Genomic DNA, 23,863 nt, shown 5'->3' with positions numbered 1-23,863 from the left:
ATGACCCAGGAAAATGACCTCACACCTAAATAAGAGCTTCTTTTAAATAGGGCTAAACTTTCTTTTTATGATGACAAACTGCTAGTTTATTCTACAGGCAAAGAGAAAAGTCACCTTGGAGCAGATCTTTGCTTTGAAAGACAAATGTAAACTGAACAGGAAACATTCTCAGAGAAGGTTATCACATAGCTTTTGTAGCCAGGAAAGCTGCTTTTCTGCTTTTTTTAGTATGCCAAGAGGTGAACCTATTTTATAGGAAGTTTCATTGAAGAAAGAAACCCAGGCTCTGACACCTATTTAACTAGGTACAGACTCTACAGGTGACCTAGGATAGCCCTAAACAAGCGGTATCCTGGTAGGGGGAGACATAGAGACACAAGAGGAACATGCTGGAAGGAAAGAGTTTCTGATTCAGTGACCCGGTCCAAAATAATAGGGCCCAAGCAATGTCAAAGAACAGCTCCCTTTTGGAGGGATATGTAACGCAGGTGGGAAGTCCTTCTGGATTTGACTTTGACATGCTGTGGTGTTTAGAGGAACAATGATGAGCATTTGCAAAACAAGACAGTTCTAACCACGGTATTGTTACAACCTGTGTGAGATGACACCACACTTATGGCAGAAAGTGAAGCACTAAAGAGCTTCTTGATGAAGGTGAAAGAGGAGAGTGAAAAAGTTGGCTTAAAGCTCAACATTCAGAAAACTAAGATCATGGCATCCAGTCCCATCATTCCATGGCAAATAGATGGGGAAACAGTGGAAACAGTGGCTGACTTCATTTTTCTGGGCTCCAAGATCACCGCAGATGGTGACTGTAGTCATGAAATTAAAAGACGCTTGCTCCTTGGGAGAAAAGTTATGACCAACCTAGACAGCTTATTAAAAACAGGCAACTTTTACTTTGCTACTTTGCCAACAAAGGTTCATCATGTCAAAGCTATGGTTTTTCCAGTAGTCATGTATAGATGTGAGAGTTGGACTATAAAGAAAGCTGAGCACCAAAGAATTGATGCTTTTGAACTGTGGTGTTGGAGAAGACTCTTGAGAGGCCCTTGGACTGCAAGGAGATCCAACCAGTCAATCCTAAAGGAGATCAGTCCTGAATATTCATTGGAAGGACTGATGCTGAAGCTGAAACTCCAATACTTTGGCCACCTCATGAGAAGAACTGACTCATTTGAAAAGACCCTGACTCTGGGAAAGATTGAAAGCAGGAGGAGATGGGGACAACAGAGGATGAGATGGTTGGATGGCATCACCGACTCAATGGACATGAGTTTGAGTAAACTCCAGGAGTTAGTGATGGACAGGGAGGCCTGGTGTGCTGCAGTCCATTGGGTCGCAAAGTGTCGGACACGACTGAGTGACTGAACTGAACTAACTGTGAGATTCTGAGTCACTGAGGGAATCTGAGCAGCCTTAGACTAACCTGAGTTGGACTGCAGATGATGAGGGTATGGCAGCAAATGGAGCAAAACGTCAGAGGAAGAGTAAGATTTGTGATTCTCTCTTCTGGAGTTGGCAGTGGACTCAGCCTTTTGAGCAACTAATCAGTCCCCTGCGGTCTTTGGTCTCTCCAGAGCAGGGCTGGCCAATGACAAGCTCACAGACCCAATCTAGCCTTCTTTTCCAGTGTCATTGGGACACAACTGCCCCCATTCCTTTCTGTATTGCCTGCTACTGCTTTGGTGCTCCTGTGGCAGAGTTGAGGACTTGTGACATAGATTATATCCCTCAAAAAACCTGAAATATCTGTTCCTAGGCCCTTTACAGAAATCATTGCTGACCCCTGATATTCAACAACTTTCACAATTTTGCTTAACCTCACCTATTCTTATTCCCAACTTTTTTCTCTGAGTTTACTCTGAGCCCGCATGTTTGCTCTTATCTTCAGAATGAACCATGACTTTTTCTTTACATACCACTTCCACCCATCTCGCTCACAGCTGAGTTCTTTAACAACACCCTGTGTGTGCATGCTGTTGCTTCAGTTTTGTCCGATTCACTGCAACACTATGGATCTTAGCCCACCAGGCACCTCTGTCCATGAGATTCTCCAGACAAGAATGCTGGAGTGCTTTGTCATGCCCACCTCCAGGGGATTTCCCAAGTCAGGAATTCAACTCACATGAGTCTCCTGCATTGGCAGGCTAGTTCTTTACCACTAGTGCAATCTGGGAAGCCCAAACAACATCCTACTCCACTGCAATATCAAAGTGTTTGATTCTTCAATGTCACATTCTAGGGACATGAAATCACTGAGTGCAGTGAACTTTTGACACAACTTCAAACACAGAGAAAAATTTGAACACAAATTTGAGTTTAACCTTATGTTTAAAGATTTAAGGGAAATTAAAAATATTTCCTAATATGTCACAAAATATAGTCAAGTACTAGTCTTAATAATATATTTACATTTCAGACATCCATTTACCTTTGCAGATATTATTCAGAGAAAATGTTAAGCCTTAAATGTCATATAATGACAAAGGCCAAATCAAATGAATATCATTAATTTGGTCCATCTGTGCTGAATTCTTTCAGAGGTGTATATGGCTTGCAAATGAGAGTAAATTCACCAATTTTTCAGGAAAAACAGATGGGAACTTGGTTTTACTGTCATTTAAACACTGAAACCAATAGTTGTATTGACTAGAAAGGAATATGACTAGATTTAATGGAAATAATATTACATTCCATTGACTCAATATATTCCAGTTACACATTGTCATCATACACAATACAATTTTTTAAAGTATATATATTGACTACATACATAATGAATGTGCAGAAGAACTAGCTACTCCTGGCATATATCTGCCTCTCTATAATTAATCAAATAAAAATTTAATAATTCAATAAATGCTTGTTAAAGAGACTCTTGAGAGTCCCTTATACTGCAAGGAGATCCAACCAGTCCATTCTAAAGGAGATCAATCCTGGATGTTCATTGGAGGGACTGATGCTAAAGCTGAAACTCCAATACTTTGGCCACCTCATGAGACGAGTTGACTCACTGGAAAAGACTCTGATGCTGGGAAAGGTTGGGGGCGGGAGGAGAAGGGGACGACGGAGAATGAGATGGCTGGATGGCATCACCGACTCTGTGGACATGAGTTTGAGTGTACTCCGGGAGTTGGTGATGGACAGGGAGGCCTGGCGTGCTGTGATTCATGGGGTCGCGGAGAGTCGGACACGACTGAGCGACTGAACTGAACTGAACTGAACTGAAAGAACCACTTTATTCAAGGTACAGAGATGAATGAGCACATTTGTGTTCTCACCAAGTTCATACTACGCTAAAGAAAGTTATGCAAATTCAAATGCTCAGAAAACAGACAACAGTTTTGTAAATTTTTTTTCATCTACCCCTTCAGTTCAATTCAGTCACTCAGTCGTGTCCAACTCTTTGCGGCCCCGTGAATCACAGCACGCCAGGCCTCCCTGTCCATCACCAACTCCCGGAGTTCACTCAAACTCATGTCCACAGAGTCGGTGATGCCATCCAGCCATCTCACTCTCTGTCGTCCCCTTCTCCTCCCACCCCCAATCCCTCCTAGCATCAGACTCTTTTCCAGTGAGTCAGCTCTTTGCATGAGATGGCCAAAGTATTGGAGCTTCAGCTTTAGCATCAGTCCTTCCAATGAACACCCAGGACTGATCTCCTTTAGAATGGACTGGTTGGATCTCCTTGCAGTCCAAGGGACTCTCAAGAGTCTTCTCAAACACCACAGTTCAAAAGCATCAATTCTTCAGCAATCGGCTTTCTTCACAGTCCAACTCTCACATCCATACATGACCACTGGAAAAACCATAGCCTTGACTAGACGGACCTTTGTTGGCAAAATAATGTCTCTGCTTTTTAATATGCTATCTAGGTTGGTCATAACTTTCCTTCCAAGGAGTAAGCATCTTTTAATTTCATGGCTGCAATCAGCATCCGCAGTGATTTTGGAGCCCAAAAAAATGAAGTCTGACACTGTTTCCACTGTTTCCCCATCTATTTCCCATGAAGTGATGGGACCAGATGCCATGATCTTAGTTTTCTGAATGTTGAGCTTCAAGCCATATATGGGAATAAAACAGATACATTCTTTTCATGGAGATAAAATTGAAACTCAAAATTTTCATGGAATGTAGTTTTGCAGATTTGAAGAGAAACTATCCAAATATTATATAATTCAAAATTATATAGATAGATTTAATAGGAGATTAGACCATTATTAAACTGTAAAGATGGAAAATAAACATGATCAGGAGAGGATCAAATCTATAGTATTTTAAACTTTTAATTTGTATGACAGGAGGCGAAAAAGAGGAAATAAAGACATATCAGGTGAAGAAAAAATTTTCAGGTAGAACAAGAAAAGCACATAGGAGAATGGAAGATATAAGCATATAATTCATAATCAGTTCAGTTCAGTTCAGTCGCTCAGTCGTGTCCGACTCTCCGCGACCCCATGAATTACAGCACGCCAGGCCTCCCTGTCCATCACCAACTCCCGTAGTACACTCAAACTCATGTCCACAGAGTCGGTGATGCCATCCAGCCAGCTCATTCTCCGTCGTCCCCTTCTCCTCCCGCCCCCAACCTTTCCCAGCATCAGAGTCTTTTCCAGTGAGTCAACTCGTCTCATGAGGTGGCCAAAGTATTGCAGTTTCAGCTTTAGCATCAGTCCTTCCAATGAACATCCAGGATTGATCTCCTTTAGAATGGACTGGTTGGATCTCCTTGCAGTCCAAGGGACTCTCAAGAGTCTTCTCCAACACCACAGTTCAAAAGCATCGATTCTTCGGCGATCAGCTTTCTTCACAGTCCAACTCTCACATCCATACATGACCACGGGAAAAACCATTGCCTTGACTAGATGGACCTTTGTTGGCAAAGTAATGTCTCTGCTTTTTAATATACTATCAAGGTTGGTCATAACTTTCCTTCCAAGGAGCAAGCGTCTTTTAATTTCATGGCTGCAATCAGCATCTGCAGTGACCTTGGAGCCCAAAAAAATAAAGTCTGACACAGTTTCCACTGTTTTTCCATCTATTTCCCATGAAGTGATGGGACCAGATGCCATGATCTTTGTTTTCTGAATGTTGAGCTTCAAGCCAACTTTTTCACTCTCCTCTTTCACTTTCATCAAGAGGCTTTTGAGTTCCTCTTCACTTTCTGCCATAAGGGTAGTGTCATCTGCATATCTGAGGTTATTGATATTTCTCCCAGCAATCTTGATTCCAGCTTGTGCTTCTTCCAGCCCAGCGTTCCTCATGATGTACTCTGCATATAAGTTAAATAAGCAGGGTGACAATATACAGCCTTGACGTACACCTTTTCCTATTTGGAACCAGTCTGTTGTTCCATGTACAGTTCTAACTGTTGCTTCCTGACCTGCATACAGGTTTCTCAAGAGGCAGGTCAGGTGGTCTGGGATTCCCATCTCTTTCAGAATGTTCCACAGTTTATTGTGATCCACACAGTCAAAGGCTTTGGCATAGTCAATGAAGCAGAAATAGATGTTTTTCTGGAACTCTCTTGCTTTCTCCATGATCCAGCGGATGTTGGCAATTTGATCTCTGGTGCCTCTGCCTGTTCTAAAACCTGCTTGAACATCTGGGAGTTCACGGTTTACATACTGCTGAAGCCTGGCTTGGAGAATTTTGAGCATGACTTTACTAGCGTGTGAGATGAGTGCAATGTGTAGTGTATAATACATGTGCTTCCTCAGTGATTCAGTGATAAGGAATCCACCTGCAATGCAGGAGACCTGGGTTCGATCCCTGGATCAGAAAGATCCCCTGGAAAAGGAAATGGCAACCCACTCCAGTATTCTTGCCTGGAAAATCCCATGGACACAGGACAATGTAGGGGTACAATTCATGGGTTTGCAAAGAGTCAGACACAACCTATGTGATTAAACAATAACAACATATAATACATAATTATGTATGTAATTACATGACTTCAAGTTGATTAAGTTAGCTAAAATCAGAACGAGCACACAAATTTAAAAATTAATTATATCATATTTACCGAAGATTTTGAAAATTAAAGTATAAAGACAGGAAATATTATACTGTATAAAAACAACCAGAAGAAACTGATGTAGTTCTATTAATTTATAATGAAATAAAAAGTTATCAAGTTGCTGTAGGAACTAATCAAAGGCTTTTCAAGACATCTACAGTAAAAGTTAAAAAAATTTAATGGTAGAAATTAAAGGCCTAAATAAATGGAGAATTATACCATGTTTGTGGGATGAGATACAAGAATACAAAATTGTCAATTCTCTCTGAAGCCACCCATAAATTCAAAGCAGTCCCAATAAAAATACCAAAATATTTTTAAAAGGAACTTGACAATCTGATTATAAAATTCATATGGAAAGATTTTGCCTGTCTTAAAAAATAATTTGTTAACTAGGCTTTATAATCATTTGTTTTCTTAATTTATTACAAGTACGTGAAAATATAGTTCCAAGACATAACAAATGATCATTCACTTAGAAGCACTCTGTTTATCAAGTGAAATTTATATGACAGAGGAAGTTAAAAAAAAGACCTATACAATCAGAATTATTTGTTTTTGAAATTTGCCTTTAACTTCAAGTAAGTGCTTATATTTGTGCCAAATCTATTTCAAGTATCACTCAAAGTACTGAAATACAAAACAAATGAACAGAGAGGTAGATGAAAGAATTATTACACATAATTGATTGACATATTTATGGTTAAAAATTACTACATTTACAGTTATGAATTGGGCCAGCACATTTGCATTTGCAGAGGATTAAAGTCCTGAAAGATGATGCTGTGAAAGTGCTGCACTCAATATGCCAGCAAATTTGGAAAACTCAGTAGTGGCCACAGGACTGGAAAAGGTCAGTTTTCATTCCAATCCCAAAGAAAGGCAAGGGCAAAGAATGCTCAAACTACTGCACAATTGCACTCATCTCACACGCTAGTAAAGTCATGCTCAAAATTCTCCAAGCCAGGCTTCAGCAATACATGAATTGTGAACTTCCAGATGTTCAAGCTGGTTTTAGAAAAGGCAGAGGCACCAGAGATCAAATTGCCAACATCCGCTGGATCATGGAGAAAGCAAGAGAGTTCCAGAAAAACATCTATTTCTGCTTCATTGACTATGCCAAAGCCTTTGACTGTGTGGATCACAATAAACTGTGGAAAATTCTGAAAGAGATGGGAATCCCAGACCACCTGACCTGCCTCCTGAGAAACCTGTATGCAGGTCAGGAAGCCACATTTAGAACTGTACATGGAACAACAGACTGGTTCCAAATAGGAAAAGGAGTACGTCAAGGTTGTACATTGTCACCCTGCTTATTTAACTTATATGCAGAGTACATCATGAGGAATGCTGGGCTAGAAAAAGCACAAGCTGGAATCAAGATTGCTGGGAGAAATATCAATAACCTGAGATATGCAGATGACACCACCCTTATGACAGAAGGTGAAGAGGAACTAAAGAGCCTCTTAATGAAATTGAAAGAGGGAAGTGAAAAAGTTGGCCTAAAGCTCAACATGCAGAAAACTAAGATCATGGCATCTAGTCCCATCACTTCATGGGAAATAGATGGGGAAACAGTGGCAGACTTTATTTTTGGGGGCTCCAAAATCACTGCAGATCTGATTGCAGCCAGGAAATTAAAAGACACTTACTCCTTGGAAGGAAAGTTATGACCAACCTAGATAGTATATTAAAAAGCAGAGACATTACTTTGCCAACAAAGGTCCGTCTAGTCAAGGCTAAGGTTTTCCCAGTGGTCATGTATGGATGTGAGAGTTGGACTGTGAAGAAAACTGATCTCTGAAGTATTGATGCTTTTGAACTGTGGTGCTGGAGAAGACTCTTGAGAGTCCCTTGGACTGCAAAGAGATCCAACCAATCCATTCTAAAGGAGATCAATCCTGGGTGTTCATTGGAAGGACTGATGCTAAAACTGAAGCTCCAATACTTTGGCCACCTCATATGAAGAGTTGACTCACTGGAAAAGACCTTGATGCTGGGAGAGATTGGGGACAGGAGGAGAAGGGGACGAGAGAGGATGAGATGGCTGGATGGCATCACCGACTCGATGGACATGGGTTTGCGTGAACTGCGTGAGTTGGTGATGGACAGGGATGCCTGGCGTGTTGTGATTCATGGGGTCGGAAGGAGTCAGTCACGACTGAGTGACTGAACTGAACTGAATTGATATTAATTAATTGAATTGAGTTGCTTAATTCAACTTGCTAAATCCAAGATTGCATTTTCGTGATCTGCTACACTACAATAAGAGTCATGATGGGTGAGAATTATATCTGTCTTTTGTAAAGTCAAAAGAATGTCACATTCTCATTCCCTTGGAGCAATTTGTGGCAAGCATATAGATGAATCTAGGCTAGTGTGGGTTGATGCGAATCACACAGCCCTATTGTGTCTTCCATCCATCAGACAACCATCAGAAGCAGAGCCATTTAGCTCATTGGCAACTGATAACAGATCCACAAAGGAACCCAGTCTAATTGCCAAACCTCAAAGCTGTAAGCTAAACAAATGGTTCCCACTAAAATTTTGGAATGATTTATCAGAAGCAAAAGCTATTTCAGCTGGAATGATTTTGTCTCAGTTTCGGGCTGCAAAACCTTCTTTTTTCTTTTCCAAGCCGGGTTTTCAGCTTATCTGGTGATTCTGAGATTCTTTTTAAAATAAGTTCCTTCTCTTCTTAAGTCAGCTAGAGATGGTTTCTGTTGCTTGCAACTGAGAACTCTCACACTTGCAATGAGATAGAATTTGATATTTTAATGCATTTTTATTGAACTGCCAGTAATTTATATCAGTTTATAATATTTTCTTTTACTCAAAATAACTAATATATCTTACCTCCTATCTTACTTGGAGAATAGATGAAATATATTTCAGTGAACCAAAAAGGTAGCTCTTGGTATAGAAAAAAACAGAATGAAAAAAAAAGTTTTATCATTTTCCCTGTCTATTCTACCAGGCTTGGCACCCCACCAACTCTAGAGTAAGATTCCACTGTCTTGGAAAAAGAGAACAAATTATTAGAGGACCAAGTGAGCTTTAAGAAAGGTGAGTTTAAAAAGTAGCATGGATATCAATAATATACCAATATAGATTAGATATAGATCTAAACATAAACATAGACATAAATATTGATGATATATACATAGACTTAGCGACAGATGATATAGATATAAATGTAAGGCAATATTTTATATTTCTAATACATCTTTTCTTTGAATCAGTTTCAGAGGTGTTTACTGTCAATGGAATATAAAAGTTGGAAGAATATTTAAGTTTTACCTAATTTAATCTAAGGATTATTTTTTCTTTAACATCACTAACAGATGTTTACTAGCCTCTATTTGATCATTTTTGACTTCAGGGTTAGAAAATCTTAAGGTTAATGGATTGCAACATAACATATTTTCCAGAAAACACACCTGTGAAAAAAAGAAAAATGAATTATGGAATAATAAAAACATAAAACACTGAAAATTTTAACAGTGAATCTTTCATTATAACCAGGGAGGAATTTCAATTAGTTTAAAAATGTAATCAGTGCCTTATGCTTTGTCACAGGAAATCAAATAATTCTTCTAATCTGAAAGAAGATAGGCAGAAGTTAAATTCCTCTTCAGTCAAGCAGCCCTTGACTCAAGCAGTAGTTTTCTACAAGCCAGGGAACAGTGCATATTCCTTTTCTTTGAAATTTCTGTTTTTTCTAAAACTATCCCCATCTTCCTACTTTATTCAGAGACTACAACTCCAAAAACCAGCAAGGAGAGACTTACAGTGGTACACTGCATGCTGGGAAGTTAATTCCCCAAAGTAAAATACTTTGAGCTGAGGCAAATGCTGTCTAAAAAACCTCATAAGAGTGCAAGCCAAGCACTGCAGTTTTTCCTAGATTGCATTACTTTATTAAGAATCAGACAGCAGGAGTTCAAGAAGTCCCACTTCAGGACAGCAGAACCGCACAGAATGCATGCCTTGCGCGCGTGCATTGAAAATGATGGCATAGCCATGCCCCTGTACTACCGCTGCATTCATTCACTCACTCAGCAGATTAGTTACACTTGAACAGTCTAGGCATGAAGGATACAGCAGTAAATAAAAAAGACCAAGTCCCTGCCCTTTAAGGAACTTCGTTTTAACAGAAGAGAACAAAGAGATAAAATATGTCTGTGGCTCAGCAGTAAAGAATCCACCTGCAAGGCAGGAGACCCAGAGACACAGGTTCAATCCCTGGATCAGGAAGATCCCCTGAAGGAGAAAATGGCAACCCACTCCAGTATTCTTGCCTAGGAAACCCCATGGACAGAGGATCCTGGCATGTTACCGTCCATGGGGTCACAAGAGAATCAGGCACGACTTAGCAACTAAACAACAACAAACAAAAGTGAACTTAATGAATGAAAAATAAAGAAAGTTAAGCGGTATAGGCAAGGCTGTGTGAGAAGCGCTCACTGTTACATACGTGAGGTCAGGGAAGGCTATTTGATAAAGTCAGTTTGAAAATGTGGTCTGTAGGAAGACACTGGGCAGCCCATGTTAGCTTGTGTGTTGAGAGGAAGTCTGAGCATCTGCAGCTGGCATGTCCTTCCTTAAGTTACTTGCATTGTCTCTCCTTCACCTTCTTCAGTATTCTGAAAGAAAGAACAGATTATCCATGACAACAAAGAATCAGAGAGCTGCCAATAGACTTCTCAAGGAGAAAGAGTGTCTAATGTCAATTTTTGTATTTTGAGATAATGATGTCTATCATAATCACACACTAAGTTTTTGCAACCCAAAGCATTATTGACAAGCCTAAGAAGTGGTGGATTCTAAGCTACCACATGGAGGTGTTTGTAAAGGATGGTTTCTTTTCTAGGGCTGCCATGATGCATAACTGCAGAGGACACTCTTCATAAAATATTCTATATTCTGATTAGAATTGTATAGTTGACTACTTTCTGCCCAATGCACCATTACCTACACAAAGAAAGAAAGAAGAATCCATGGACAATTTATCTTAAGTTTATGGTTTGTCACTCCCCCTTCTCTCCCCATTGCATTGGTATTTATTTCATGGTTTACTCCAGCATCTATTTCATTGTTGTTATTTATATGCATATTGGTACTTCTCATTAGCTGGTAGATTACTTGAGGACATACATACATATGGGTCAGCTTTGCCTCCTCAGTCTAATATAAATAATTGCTAGATAAATGATTCAGGAAATTAAGAAATATAGAAACTTGTTAAGCTTGTATTCCCTTTTTTGTCTCTGTGTTATTTTCCTCAAATATTTCTGAGTCTAAAACATGCAAGAGAATATAATTTAGCATCAATAGCCAAAACAGCTTCAAAACAAGTTGTGTCCACTTATTTAGGGCATGCTTGTGAATGGCCTTTCATATGGGTTAAATAGCCATTCTTTTAAGAAAAGATGACATTGTAATCATTACCATACATCTGGCCAGACACAGATAGCCCATTGTTTTCCTAAGTCCAAATAAAGAGCTTTTCAAGCTGTTTGTCAGACCCATTGGAGGCAGAGTATTTTATCTGAGTATTGGCAACAGGAGGGACGGGATAAAGAAAAATTCACCCCAAATTGTAATGATTCTTTTTCTAGGCATCTTAGATTCTTTATTCACAAAACAAATGTTAAATTAATAAATGTTTGATGCATAATGTTGAGCAAATCCAGGAAAACAAACACAAAATCCACTACACTGTGATAATGATTAACATATTAGTGTATATACTCTTTATATTTTATTGGACATTGGAGTTGTTAACAAATTTGTTTTCTCATAAAAATTCTATAACTCTGATTATTTCTTTCTTAGAATTAACTCCTAGGAAAAGAGAGGTGTTTGATTATTTGGTACACTGAAAACCCAGTGCATGGTTCTTGGAAAATTTGATGTGGCACAAGTTTTGATGAACAAATGCTACATGAAGATAGTAAGCCTTCTGAAGTCACTGTTGACTGGAGTCATAAGTCAGCAGTGTTTTTAATAAGCCAAGGTCCTGTGGATCTTAGTTAGCATAGCCCATCCATGTTGATACAGCAAAAATGACTCAATGGGAACAGCAAGCTACTGCTTCTATAGGATGGAAGTCCAACTGAGTCAGGGTTAGAATATTAGAAAATGAAGCAGATCATCATGCAGGTTTTGAAATTTATGTTCTTGGCACTGGTGGATGGAATCAGTTTTGCTCTCTATTTTGATTTTTTACTGTGAACTTCAGGCCAAAACTATACTGCAAAGGCAGATAAGATTCATATGGCCTCAGGGCCCAGGTGCAAGAGATTCTAACTTAAATGTGGAGGGCCAGGCATAGGGAGTTGGCCCTTTGATGTGGGTCAAATTTTCTGTTCTACTATCCTGTTTTGAACCTTACCCAGGGTCAAGAAGGGACTATGGAAAGGCTGACCTCTTAAGCTCTTGTTCAGAGTCTCTTAAATTCATCACTCATTGGGTTCATGTTGATTTTTAATTTCATAAGGTCTAGCTGTGCTTTGTACTTCAAAGACCCAGAGTTTTGTGTATTAGTCATCTTGGGCTGCCATAACAAAATACCATAGACTGGCCAACTTGAACAACTAAAATTTATCTTCTCATGGTTTGAGAGGTTAAAAGTCCAGGATCAAAGTCTAGTAGATGCAATTCCTTCTCCTAGCTTACAGAGAGTTCACCTTTTTGTGTATTCTTTCATGACAAGGAGGGGGAAGAGAATTCTCTGATATCTCTTCTTATAAGAATACAAACCCTAGAAGATCAGGGCCCTTCCCTTATGACATCATTCAATTATTATTTCCTTATTCCAAATATAGTCACAATGGGGGTTTAGGCTTCAGCATATAAATTTTGGAGTCAACATATAAATGTTTCAGTCAGAAGCATTTGGGTTCACCACAAAGTGTTTACCAACAGTAAAAAAAAGAGAGAGAGCTAGAAAGATATCATCTTTTTGGGCCAGTGGGTAGAATTAAGTCAATGCAATTATTATAATCACTGATAGACTGTTAAGGAATATAAACAGACTGTAGTTTGGACAGTGTCAGTAAGAATCCAGTTTGCTTAGATTTCCTAAAGGAAATTTCAAAGTAAATTTTGAAATTAGAGTAAGGACAGAAATGGAAGAATAAAAGGAAAATAGTTTCCTTCCTAAAAGGTTAAAATTTTAGTGACAAGTTTAGAAGCTTAGGAGTGACAAGGCTACACAGTCATGAAAGGCAAAAGAAGATGAATTCAAATCTAATAGCTCTCAAAGATGAGACTTCAATAAATGGCAAATTGTGTTCATTAATAAATCGGAAAGGATGGCTAGACAAAATATGGCCTAACCTAAGGGAAAAAAGGCAACATTTCAAAGACTAAATGACTTTCAAGAGGAACCAGATACAGGAAATTATTGGAGGGTGTAGAATCAATGATAAGAGGGATTGAGGAATTGCCTCTTTTTATCGGAAAACACAGCTGAGAAAAATTTTACGTGAGGGAAAAAAAATGTTGAATGAACTTTCAGTGTAATTGTAGCATGATTTGGAGTTAATTTTAATAATTTTGGGGCCAATAAGAATTTCTGAAATATGTTGTTTTCTCAGAAGGACATAGAATTTTTGCATTTAAGGAGTGGATTTATGAAGATGGACACTGAGCTGCCCTCAGTAAATTTATCATGTTGAGAACTTTCATTTTTATTTCCATTGATGAAATCTAATTTCCAGAGGAACAGTTCCAGTTCTGAAACATTTCTCTAACTCTGAGTGAGAGAAAAACTTGTCTCTGGTGAGACAAGAAGGAAAATACTGAGTGCGTATTTTTCTCTTTCTCTTTGTCTCTTTCAGATATTGTAAAGTCACAAGGATAGACTGTATCCCTGGTTACGCAGTTTTCCTGCCCGTGTAATGACTGTGAATGACTGTGCGTGAGGGAAGAGAGGGAAGCATGGAGACATGGGAAGCCCAGTATATCCACATGTCTGCATTCTCTGGTTCAGTTTCATCAGCAATAAACCTAATATTTCATTTCTCAGGTGATTCTGAGAGGGGGACTGAGCTAAGGCTAACCAACATGCTCAAAGCCCTCAAAGTTCAAAAGCACTCAAAACGAAAAGCAGCAGCTCTCCACCCTGCACCCCACTTCAGCTCCTGAGTTAACCATTTCAGCTGTTGTTTTAAAATCCTTCTAGGGGTTACTGACATGACCTATGTATCTACTTCTTGATTCACCAACTTTGAATAACATCACTGACCCTTGCTCTTTTCTCATTTTGTTAGTTTTACATCCATTTCTAGTTCACCCAGTGGTTTTATTTATAAATGATACATTTTGCGTCCATTTCTTGAACAATCAACTTTGTTGTTCTTCAGTCACCACGTCCCTGCGACCCCATGGACTGCAGCATGCCAGGCGCCTCATTCCTCCACTATCTCCCGGAGTTTGCTCAGATTCATGCCCTTTGAGTCAATGATGCTATCCAACCATCTAATCTGCTTTTGCCTTCAATATTTCTCAGCATCAGGGTCTGGTGGTTTTTGGTTTTTCATCTAGTTGTTTTATTTATAAATGATGCACTTAAATCCCTACTTCTTGAACTATCAAGTTTAGACAGTATAAAATTGACATATAATCCTGATTTCATCTTTCATCTTCTGTAACTTTCTTCCCCTCCCAAATTCTGTCAGTTCTATTATTATTGCTTTTGCAATGTCAATGTTTATACTATTCATATTTACATTATTTTTTAACACTATACCTGAAATGTCAGTTTTTTGTTTATATCTTGATTGCAAAAATTGAAAAAAAGAACCAGTCAGTGTTGCAAACACATAAATAATTATTCAGTGAAGAATCAATAATGTGATTGTGCTTATAAAGAAGAAAACATTACTTTATACTGCTTTAAATTTGCTAATCAAAGGAAAATATTCCAAAGAGAAATTTCATATGGATTTTTTTTCTCATTCCACATTATTTATTCAAGATGTATCCAAAATCTTCATTTCAGTTTTAAGCAGTGGTTACTTTTAGAGCTGTCATTTCCCCCAGCATTTCTTATTTCATATTTTATTAGTTGACAGAACTTAATATATTCCATAAAAAATATATTTTTGTCTTGTCATTAAGAAATTTAAGATTCTTAATTGAACATACAGTTTACATATTCAAATCTACTTCCTCCTCTAGGTCATTCTTCTGAAGATTTTCTGATGTTCTGTTATAATCTAAACTGACTTCTAGTCTAGCTTCTGAGCTGTTTCTGGGATTTCTTTTTCTCACATTCCTAGGTTATTCCTACTGTTTCTTGTAGTGTACATCCTGCTTTCCAAAAAGGAACAGTTCCCATTTTGTTAGAGTACATCCTTAAGTAATTTTTTTCCAGAAAGTGTGCTTAAGAGGTAAACTTTCTATGTAAAATCTTCCAATGGCTTTCCCCCCATATTTGAGTTACAGTTTGATTGGATTTGAATTCTAATTTAAAGGGGAAAGTGGCCAAGATGGCAGAGTAGGAAGACCCTGAGCTTACCTCCTCTCATGAGCACACCAAACTTACAATTATTTATAGAGCAACTATGATTGGGAACAAAATGAAGACTAGTTGGAAAGATTTTCCACGTCAAAGGATACAAAGAAGAAATCACAATAAAGCAGCTAGAGGGTGGAGACCCACAACCCTGGGTAGGCAAGACAAAAAAGGGAGGGAAATCACAACTACTGAGGTTCTCCCCAAGAAGCAAGGGGTTCAAGCCCACAGTTTTCAGGGCTAAAAGAAATATAATTTGATAAATGCTATACATGAGGTTTTGATTCATCAAATATTAATTGAACTGTATACTCTGCATTCTAGATCTGTGTTGAAGAGCTTAAAGGCATTATCTCATTCAATCTCCAATTTCACCATATGAGAAAGGTATTATTAATATTCCTTTTTTAATAGATGAAGCAACTAAACCTAAATACCTAACTCTAAAGCTCTTTCTCTTTTTTTAAAAATTTTTCATGCTTTATTCTCTATATTGATAGGTTAAGAAAGTGAAATCTTCCTACATACTGATTCATAGATAATGCTTACAAGCGGCACACAAAACAGTTTCACAAAGAGTAATATCCAGTAATCCCTTTAAATGCAGTTTTAATCCTTACTTTCAGCTAAGTGCAAGAATAATGCTGCTACTGCTGCTAAGTCACTTCAGTCGTGTCCGACTCTGTGTGACCCCATAGACGGAAGCCCACCAGGCTCCCCCATCCCTGGGATTCTCCAGGCAAGAACACTGGAGTGGGATGCCATTTCCTTCTCCAATGTGTGAAAGTGAAAAATGAAAGTGAAGTCGCTCAATCATGTCCGACCCTTAGCGACCCCACGGACTGCAGCCTACCAGGCTCCGCCATCCATGGGATTTTCTAGGCAAGAGTACTGGAGTGGCTTGATGATGAGCTAAATATGCACAAAACTTGTGAACAAAAAAAAAAAAAAAAATGTGGCTTCCATAGCCACAGATGGTTTTAGTCAAGTATACATTTTCACAACAAATAAATACTAACAAATATGTTAGTAAAACACTACCCCAAATGCTTACCTGCCATCAACTTTTCAGCAATGCCATTCTTGCTACTGAAAGCACTTTCAGAAGTTTTAATCTGACCTGGGGAAATGAGTTCTTTTAAAATCGGACAAGCAGTAAGTATATTATAAACCCCAAAGATTTTTAATCCAGTATGTTTTCCAACACAGAACCATTCATAGGAAATTCTTAGTTTCTCAAAAAAATAAAAAATTAAATCACTCTTGTTATCTAAAGAAGAGTATTAAAACAAATTATCTTAAGAGAAATAAACACTCCTACAAAAGGCTGTATTTTCTAATATCATCTCCTCCTTAAAAGAAACACAAACCAGTTCACCATCTTTTAATAACTTACACTACTGTGGTCTAAAAGCTTTACAAATATATGAAACACATCTTACCTATCAAAGGTGCCATTTAGACTTCACATATTAAACACCTACAGTACAACCTATAATGGCACAAGTAAACAGAAATATTAATTCATCATTGAGATGGTCAAGAGTCAGAAGAAACTGAATGATTTGCAAACCAAAGGTACTTTGACTTACATGTGGTCATTGGGGAGGAAGGAGGTGGGAGGGGGGTTCGGGAGGGGGAACTCATGTACACCCGGGGCGGATTCATGTCAATGTATGACAAAACCAACCAATATAATATTGTAAAATAATTAGCCTCCAATAAAAACAAAAATTAAAAAAAAAATCTAATATGTAATTCAAGTAGGGTAATATAATGGCAGGCAATTAAAGGCTCATATATCATTCTAAAATTGAAAACGTGAAAATAAAGCCTGAAAACTTTGTGGTTCTCCATTTTTCATTCACATGGTTAGGTATCAGGGCCTTACTGTGGAAAACACAGTTATTAAGTATGGCTTCCCTAGAAGAGAATGAAGCTTCAGAAAGGACAAAAGGTGTCAAGATCCATAGTTTGCTTCATCAAATGTTTTTCTATTGCGTTTCAATTCTTCATTCATAGTAAGCAAGTCTTTAACCCTAGCAAACTTTCTTGGGTCCTTTTGAATCAAGAAGACGATATCTTCAACTTTTACCCCACTTTGTCTTCCAGTTGACATTGCCTTAGGAGTCATTTCATGGATGAACTCTATGACAAGTTCTTCAAGAATATCTGCAGATTCAGTATAAGGATTCTGGTCATCTCCAAACCCATACGTCATACACCGTATCAGATTGTACCAGGGTTTCCGCTAGTGTACTTTTTCTGTTTCAGGATCCCACACTATTTAGTTGTTGTGTCTCTTTAGTTTCCTCTGTTCTGTAACAGTTCCTCAGACTTTCCTTGTCTTTCACAACCTTGACACGTCTGAAGAATACTGGTCAGTTACCTTGTAGCGTGTCCTTCAGCTTCGGTTTGTCTGATGTTTCCTCATGATTAGGTTGTGGCTATGCATTAATTCTTTAGAAAAAAGTCTCTTTCTTTTACCCTGTCCACCTTCTGCACCTCCTCCAATTTCTTCATTTTCTTCCTCAAAGGTGGGATCCTCTTCTTCATCTGGCATCCCACAAGCCAGCCACCTCCACCTAAAGCTCTTTCTCTTAATTGTGAATTCCTGAGAAATGAAGTGACATTTCCACTGCTCTGTGGAGAATGAATGGCATTTGCAGCATATTTTGGGAGTACTAATCTCATTCTGGCTTCAATTTTCTCACATTGTCTTAATTCTCTTTCCTTGTTCTAAACAATGTTTTCGTATTTCAGTATGGTTATCATTGCAAACTATGTCAGACACTTTTTTTGGAATGAGTGAATAATAACAATCATAGTGTCTGATAAAAATTTTGTCTATATTTTCAAACAGAAACTTGCTAGATGTGAATGATTTCCCTAGGTGACATAAATCTATTTCCCTGATAATAATAATTATTATTACCAATAATTACCATAATAATTAATCCATTATGTATCAACATAACTCTAATGTTATTTGCTTTTGTTCTTCTCTGTTATTATAACACAGAAAACTGACCAATGCTTTGCTGACATCTAAAGGTACTAATAATTTCTGCAATATTCCCCTAATCAACAACTTTACTTTTTAGAGAAGAAAAGATATTAGTGTTGAATTGCTTTCTAATAATCCCACAAAGAAAAAAACTATCACTCTATGTGTTTCTAAGATACACAAACCATCTGTTTGTGTTTTAGAGCTTCTTTCAGAAGCATTCATTTGTATGATGATACTTTTATTTTCAAAATATATGGGATTTTATGTGGCTTTGCACACAATGAACTAGATTATTCTTGCTGGTGAACTTCCCTGAGGACCAAAAGAGGCATTTTGAGAAGCTCCACTAATTGTCAAGTCCTGTTAGGGCACCACTGATGAAATTGCTTCTCAGATGCTCAGAAATAAAGTCTTAATGACTTACAAAATGATTTCTCGGTAATCCAGGAGTGTTTAACTTGCAGGCAGGGTCAAACTTGCCTACAAGATCCCAGTCTAGGAGTCAACCTTCATGATTTCTAGACCAGATGCTGCCATTAACTGACTGTTTGCTGTAGCAAATATTTAACCTCTCAAGTTCTCAGTTTCTGTATCTGAAAATAAGAGGGTTGGATTGCATTAACCCCAGGAATCCCTTCCTGCTTGGAAAGTAATGGTTCACAAGAAGGGACTCAGCCTTACTATGTAGCAAGAGCAAAAGGGTTACACGGCAATGCATGACTACGTCTTTGTGTGTGTGTATGGTCCATCTAGTCAAGGCTCTGGTTTTTCCAGTAGTCATGTATGGATGTGAGAGTTGGACTATAAAGAAAGCTGAGCACTGAAGAATTGATGCTTTTGAACTGCGGTGTTGGAGAAGATTCTCGACATTCATTGGAAGGACTGATGCTAAAGCTAAAACTTCAATACTTTGGCCACCTGATGCGAAGAACTGACTCATCAGAAAAGACTCTGATGCTGGGAAAGATTGAAGGCGGGAGGAGAAGGGGACGACAGAGGATGAGATGGTTGGATGGCATCACCAACTCTAGGAGTTGGTGATGGACAGGGAGGCCTAGCATGCTGCAGTCCATGGGGTCACAGAGTCAGACATGACTGAGCAACTGAACTGAACTGAAGGTAAAAATAGATCCACAGAGGGAGACTGTAAGAAAAGAACACCTTTCAAAAGGTCTGTCTCAAATAATAATCCACAAATTATGACATTTTATTCCATTATACATATACTGCATTGTATATTACAGCATAATAACATGTACAAAAACAACATTCAATACACGTATGACAATATGTGTGCACTTAGTCATTCAGTCATGTCCGACTCTTTGTTACCCCATGGACTGTAGCCTGCCAGGCTCCTCTATCCATGGGATTTTTCAGTTAAGAATACAGGAGTGGATTGCCATTTTCTTCTCCAGGGGATCTTCCTAACTCAGGGATGTTTGAACCCATGTCTCCTGTGTCTCCTACAATGCAGGCAGATTCTTTATCAGCTGAGCCATCAAGGAAGCCATATATATTATATATATATATATATATATAATATATATATACATATATATGTCTATATATATATATGAAAAATACAATATATTGTATAATACAAAATGTGCATAACAAAATAAGCACTTCCCAGATTGTGCTAGTGGTAAAGAACTCAACTGCCAATGCAGAAGATATAAGAAACATGGGTTGGATCTCTGGGTCAGGAAGGTCCCCTGGAGGAGGGCATGGCAACCCACTTCAGTAATCTTGCCTGGAGAATCCCATGAACAGAGGTGTGGGCTATAGTCCAAAGGGTCACAAAGAGTTGGACACGACTGAAGTGATTTATCATGCATGCACACACACATAACAAAATAAATGTGTCACAATCTGTGGGTTATTATTTGAGGCAGATCCTCTGAAAAGTAAGTCCTTTTTCACAGTATCCCTCTGTAGTTCTGTTCCCTACTTCTCTACTTCTTGCTTCTCTAAAGTTCTTTCTACTAAAATTTTCTCTACTGGCTGCAGTGGTAAAATAACTATGCCCCAAAAGTGCTTACATAGAACCTTTAAAAGAAGAAGGGTTCTTTTTTTTCATCATGAATTTGTTTATTCTGTTTGTTATCACTGATCAAAGACTTGGAAATTGCAAATGGCAAACAGATTTGAGACCCATGAGATGGGTATAATATGTGTAAAAAAACTGTGGTACAGTCAAGAGATAATCTTATATCTGAACCTAGGGAGTAATTTTAGATTCCTAGGTTCTGAGGACCTCAAGTTGAAGTTCTGAAAAGATTGTCCACACTGAATTTCACTGACATCACGGTTTGTCCTAAGACTCCCATCCAGGAAGTTTCTTGTAATAGAGTTTAAGTCATTTTGCATACACTCAGGGGACTCCACTACTGGCCTCTCATGCCAGTGAGAGGCCAGTGCAATGCAATGTGCTTTGCATTGGTCTGTACAGCTGCTGTAATGCAATTGTCCTTCCCTGGATGACTTCTCAGTAACATTAGCTCTGCATGAAAATGTAATGATGCTACTCTGTTCTACAGGTTACCAGAGATATTTTGCAGAAAAGCTAGACTTACATTTTTTTCCTATTCTTCCTATCACAGGGCAAGGACATCTGAGAATACACCAATCAGGGGATGCTACAAAACTCCTCTTCCCCAAGAGAATACCCAAGGACTGAGTCAGGAAGGGCTTTGCAGAGATTGGCTTTAGTGATAAACTATTTTCCTGATGTCTCGCAGATCAAGTCACACTGCATATAAAGGACCTATGGATTACAGGATGTGTGAAAACATGAAGATGATAATTCTGGGATGAAAAATTGTGTTTATATGCTTAAACACTTTATAAAAAGCCTCAGCAATCTCTCAGGTAGTAATTTACAGTAGAAATGTAATAATGGCTTCATGCTTAAATTATTTCCTGCATTTGTTGCTATTGTTTTTAATATTGAAGGGAAAGATGCTTAAAGTATTTTGCATCAACCATAGCTGAGAACTAATATTGAGGTTAAAATTGTATCCTTCTCTAAGAAGAGATAATATAGACTAGATTTCTTTCTAACCTAGTTTTAAAGAACAATGCATTATTTACAAATGAATTAGATTAAAAGACATTCTTACTGTTTCATTGATGGTTTTACATTAAAAATATAAGAGAAGGTACCATACAAGCAGAATAACATTTTAACAACGTTCCAAAGAGTTGCATAAAAGTACGACTTTGGAGAAAATCTATGGGGCTGTGTGAGCTTTTATTCCAAGAGCATAAACTAATGAGTCAACAAGCATACCTGCAGCAAGAATTCCATTAAGCTCTTCCTGTTTCATGTCAAACTAAAGTTTTCCGAAATGATACTAATCAGTCATTGGGTTTTTAATAATATAAAATAAAAGAGGGGTCCGAATTTACTCAAATTAGCACTCAGAGAATCCTGGCTCAGTGTCAGTAGATTTGTTGCTGTTGTAATAAAAGTTACCAACCATTACATTTGCTGGCAATGGGTTAATTCCATAATGGTATTGACTATGATGTAGTTTAAGGGAAATTATGGAGTAAAATCTGTCGGAACAAATCTTGAGTAGGAGGAGTAAATGTTTCATAGCACACTGTGTGCTTCCACATCCATCTGGTGTTCTGAAATAAGAAAAGCCAGAGAGGTCTACAAAATGCGCTTGATGGCACATGTGAAAAAGCAAATATCAGCAGAAAATGCACGTCCATGTTTTTGTTTTATTACAATACCTATTGGCAACGGACACTAGACTGAACAGGCCATAACGGTACTTTTCCTGAAATAGAGTTTAGAGATGCTTTCCTTCTCACTTGATGAAGCAAACATTGCTTCCAGATACATTTTACCTTTTAATGACAAAAAATTTCCAATTCCAAATGAAATTATGACACTAAAGGTGTCCGGTGACCACTCTTCTGTACCATTGCCAAAATTCAGATACATGCTTCTCCTGTACATGATTCCAGTATTGAATTATTTAATTCCATCAAATTATTTATGTATATGGCATTCTGATGTTAAAATCCTCAATGAAACAACAAAAACCACTTGAAAACAGAAAATCGTGAAGGAAAGATACTTTTATTCCTATTGTCACAAGATGGCCACTTTAAACATTTTGATGAGTCCTTCCACAATTAACAAAAATGCTGTTGATATTTTACTTTGTAGGCTTCTCTCTGTTCATTTAGTAATCCAGCATGAGCATTTTCCCATGACTATAAACATTTAGGCATAGGTTTTAAATTAAATATGTTTAACAATTAACTTTATTTATAACTAGATGTTATAATCCTGATACTCATCCAATTGTTTGTAAAAAATCATTGTTTTCTTTGTGGGGTGCAATCCTACTGTTTCACCTTTGGATTAGAATAAAGAGATTTAACTTCACGAAATGTCCTTCAGAGATGTTTGATGGCATCATATCTCATGGCACCTGATGCACACCAAGAGGGTCTTCTTCTCCATTGTATCCATTGGCTGATTGGCAGCATGTGGGCAAAGCCCTAGTCAAATGCTATTCCCTGGGATGGGCTGCTGGAGACTGCAACGTACCCAGAAGCAGTAACAAAATTAGTGAATTAGGGTTCTATTCATGTCAAGGCTATTAGGGATCAACCAATAGTAGCTGGGAATAGATAGCAATAAGACATGCCCATCTGATACAGCAGGAGTTTGTGTGGAGTATTATGTTTTCATTTCCTAAACAGTTCACCATTAGGAATGGTTTTCTCTCAAAAAAGACTCTTTCTGAAAAAGCTGACAGCACCTGCAATTTTCACTGCAAGGCTTTTACCCTAATTTTAGTGACTATTCCTTTCCTGCACCAAGCTCAAATTCTGAATGCGATTTATCCGCCCCAGACTCTGTGGCCACTAGGCACAGGCCGTCTGATGCTTTCATGCCTATAGGAGTAAGACATGAAATATATCGTCTGGCCCAAACACTTTTTAAGTCTCAGCTTAATCACAGTCTTTATCAGGTCTTCCCACTTCATTGCTCAGTACCATAAGATCTTTTACTTCTTATTTCAACTAAAGTGCCTGGCTCACAGTAGGATATCAATGTTTGTGGAACTATGATTAAACGAATGAAAGGGTGACATTTTAAAAAATTGAATTTCCAGTGCTGTGACAGCAGATTTTTTGGTTCAAGTTTCTTTCTGAAATCTGTCAAATCCAACACAGAGTTTGTGTTTTATTCTAAAATCAGACCTGAGTGGGAAACAGGTTTTGCAATGTCACAGATTTGGCAAAAGACCTCAGACAGAGTTTCTGGAGGTAT

At 38.1% G+C, this 23,863-nt stretch overlaps 1 protein-coding gene across 1 annotated transcript; it reads right to left on the bottom strand.

The window, feature by feature from the left end:
* Nucleotides 1-17,508: 17,508 nt before the first annotated feature.
* LOC129540913 (transcription initiation factor TFIID subunit 13-like) lies at nt 17,509-18,120 on the bottom strand. The gene is made up of 2 exons (XM_055402448.2): nt 18,006-18,120; nt 17,509-17,777 (listed from the first exon to the last, which is right to left on the bottom strand). The coding sequence occupies exons 1-2, from the start codon at nt 18,109-18,111 to the stop codon at nt 17,509-17,511; spliced, it is 375 nt and encodes a 124-aa protein (XP_055258423.2). The 5' UTR covers nt 18,112-18,120.
* Between the last annotated feature and the right edge of the window lie 5,743 nt (nt 18,121-23,863).

The sequence above is a fragment of the Moschus berezovskii genome, chromosome 4, assembly GCF_049115385.1.
Source record: "Moschus berezovskii isolate FMDL1 chromosome 4, NW_MosBer_1.0, whole genome shotgun sequence".
Classification (NCBI taxonomy): domain Eukaryota; kingdom Metazoa; phylum Chordata; class Mammalia; order Artiodactyla; family Moschidae; genus Moschus; species Moschus berezovskii.
The sequence above is the reverse complement of the archived record's forward strand: the minus strand, read 5'-3'. Positions and strand labels throughout refer to the sequence as shown.

What these genes read in the sequence shown, in the direction of transcription:
- LOC129540913 (XM_055402448.2), bottom strand. Translation starts at nt 18,111, where the DNA reads ATGCCAGATGAAGAAGAGGATCCCACCTTTGAGGAAGAAAATGAAGAA. An exon ending in GAGACTTTTTTCTAAAGAAT is followed by an intron (nt 17,778 to 18,005) that starts TAATGCATAGCC and finishes GGTACAATCTGA; the next exon opens with TACGGTGTATGACGTATGGG.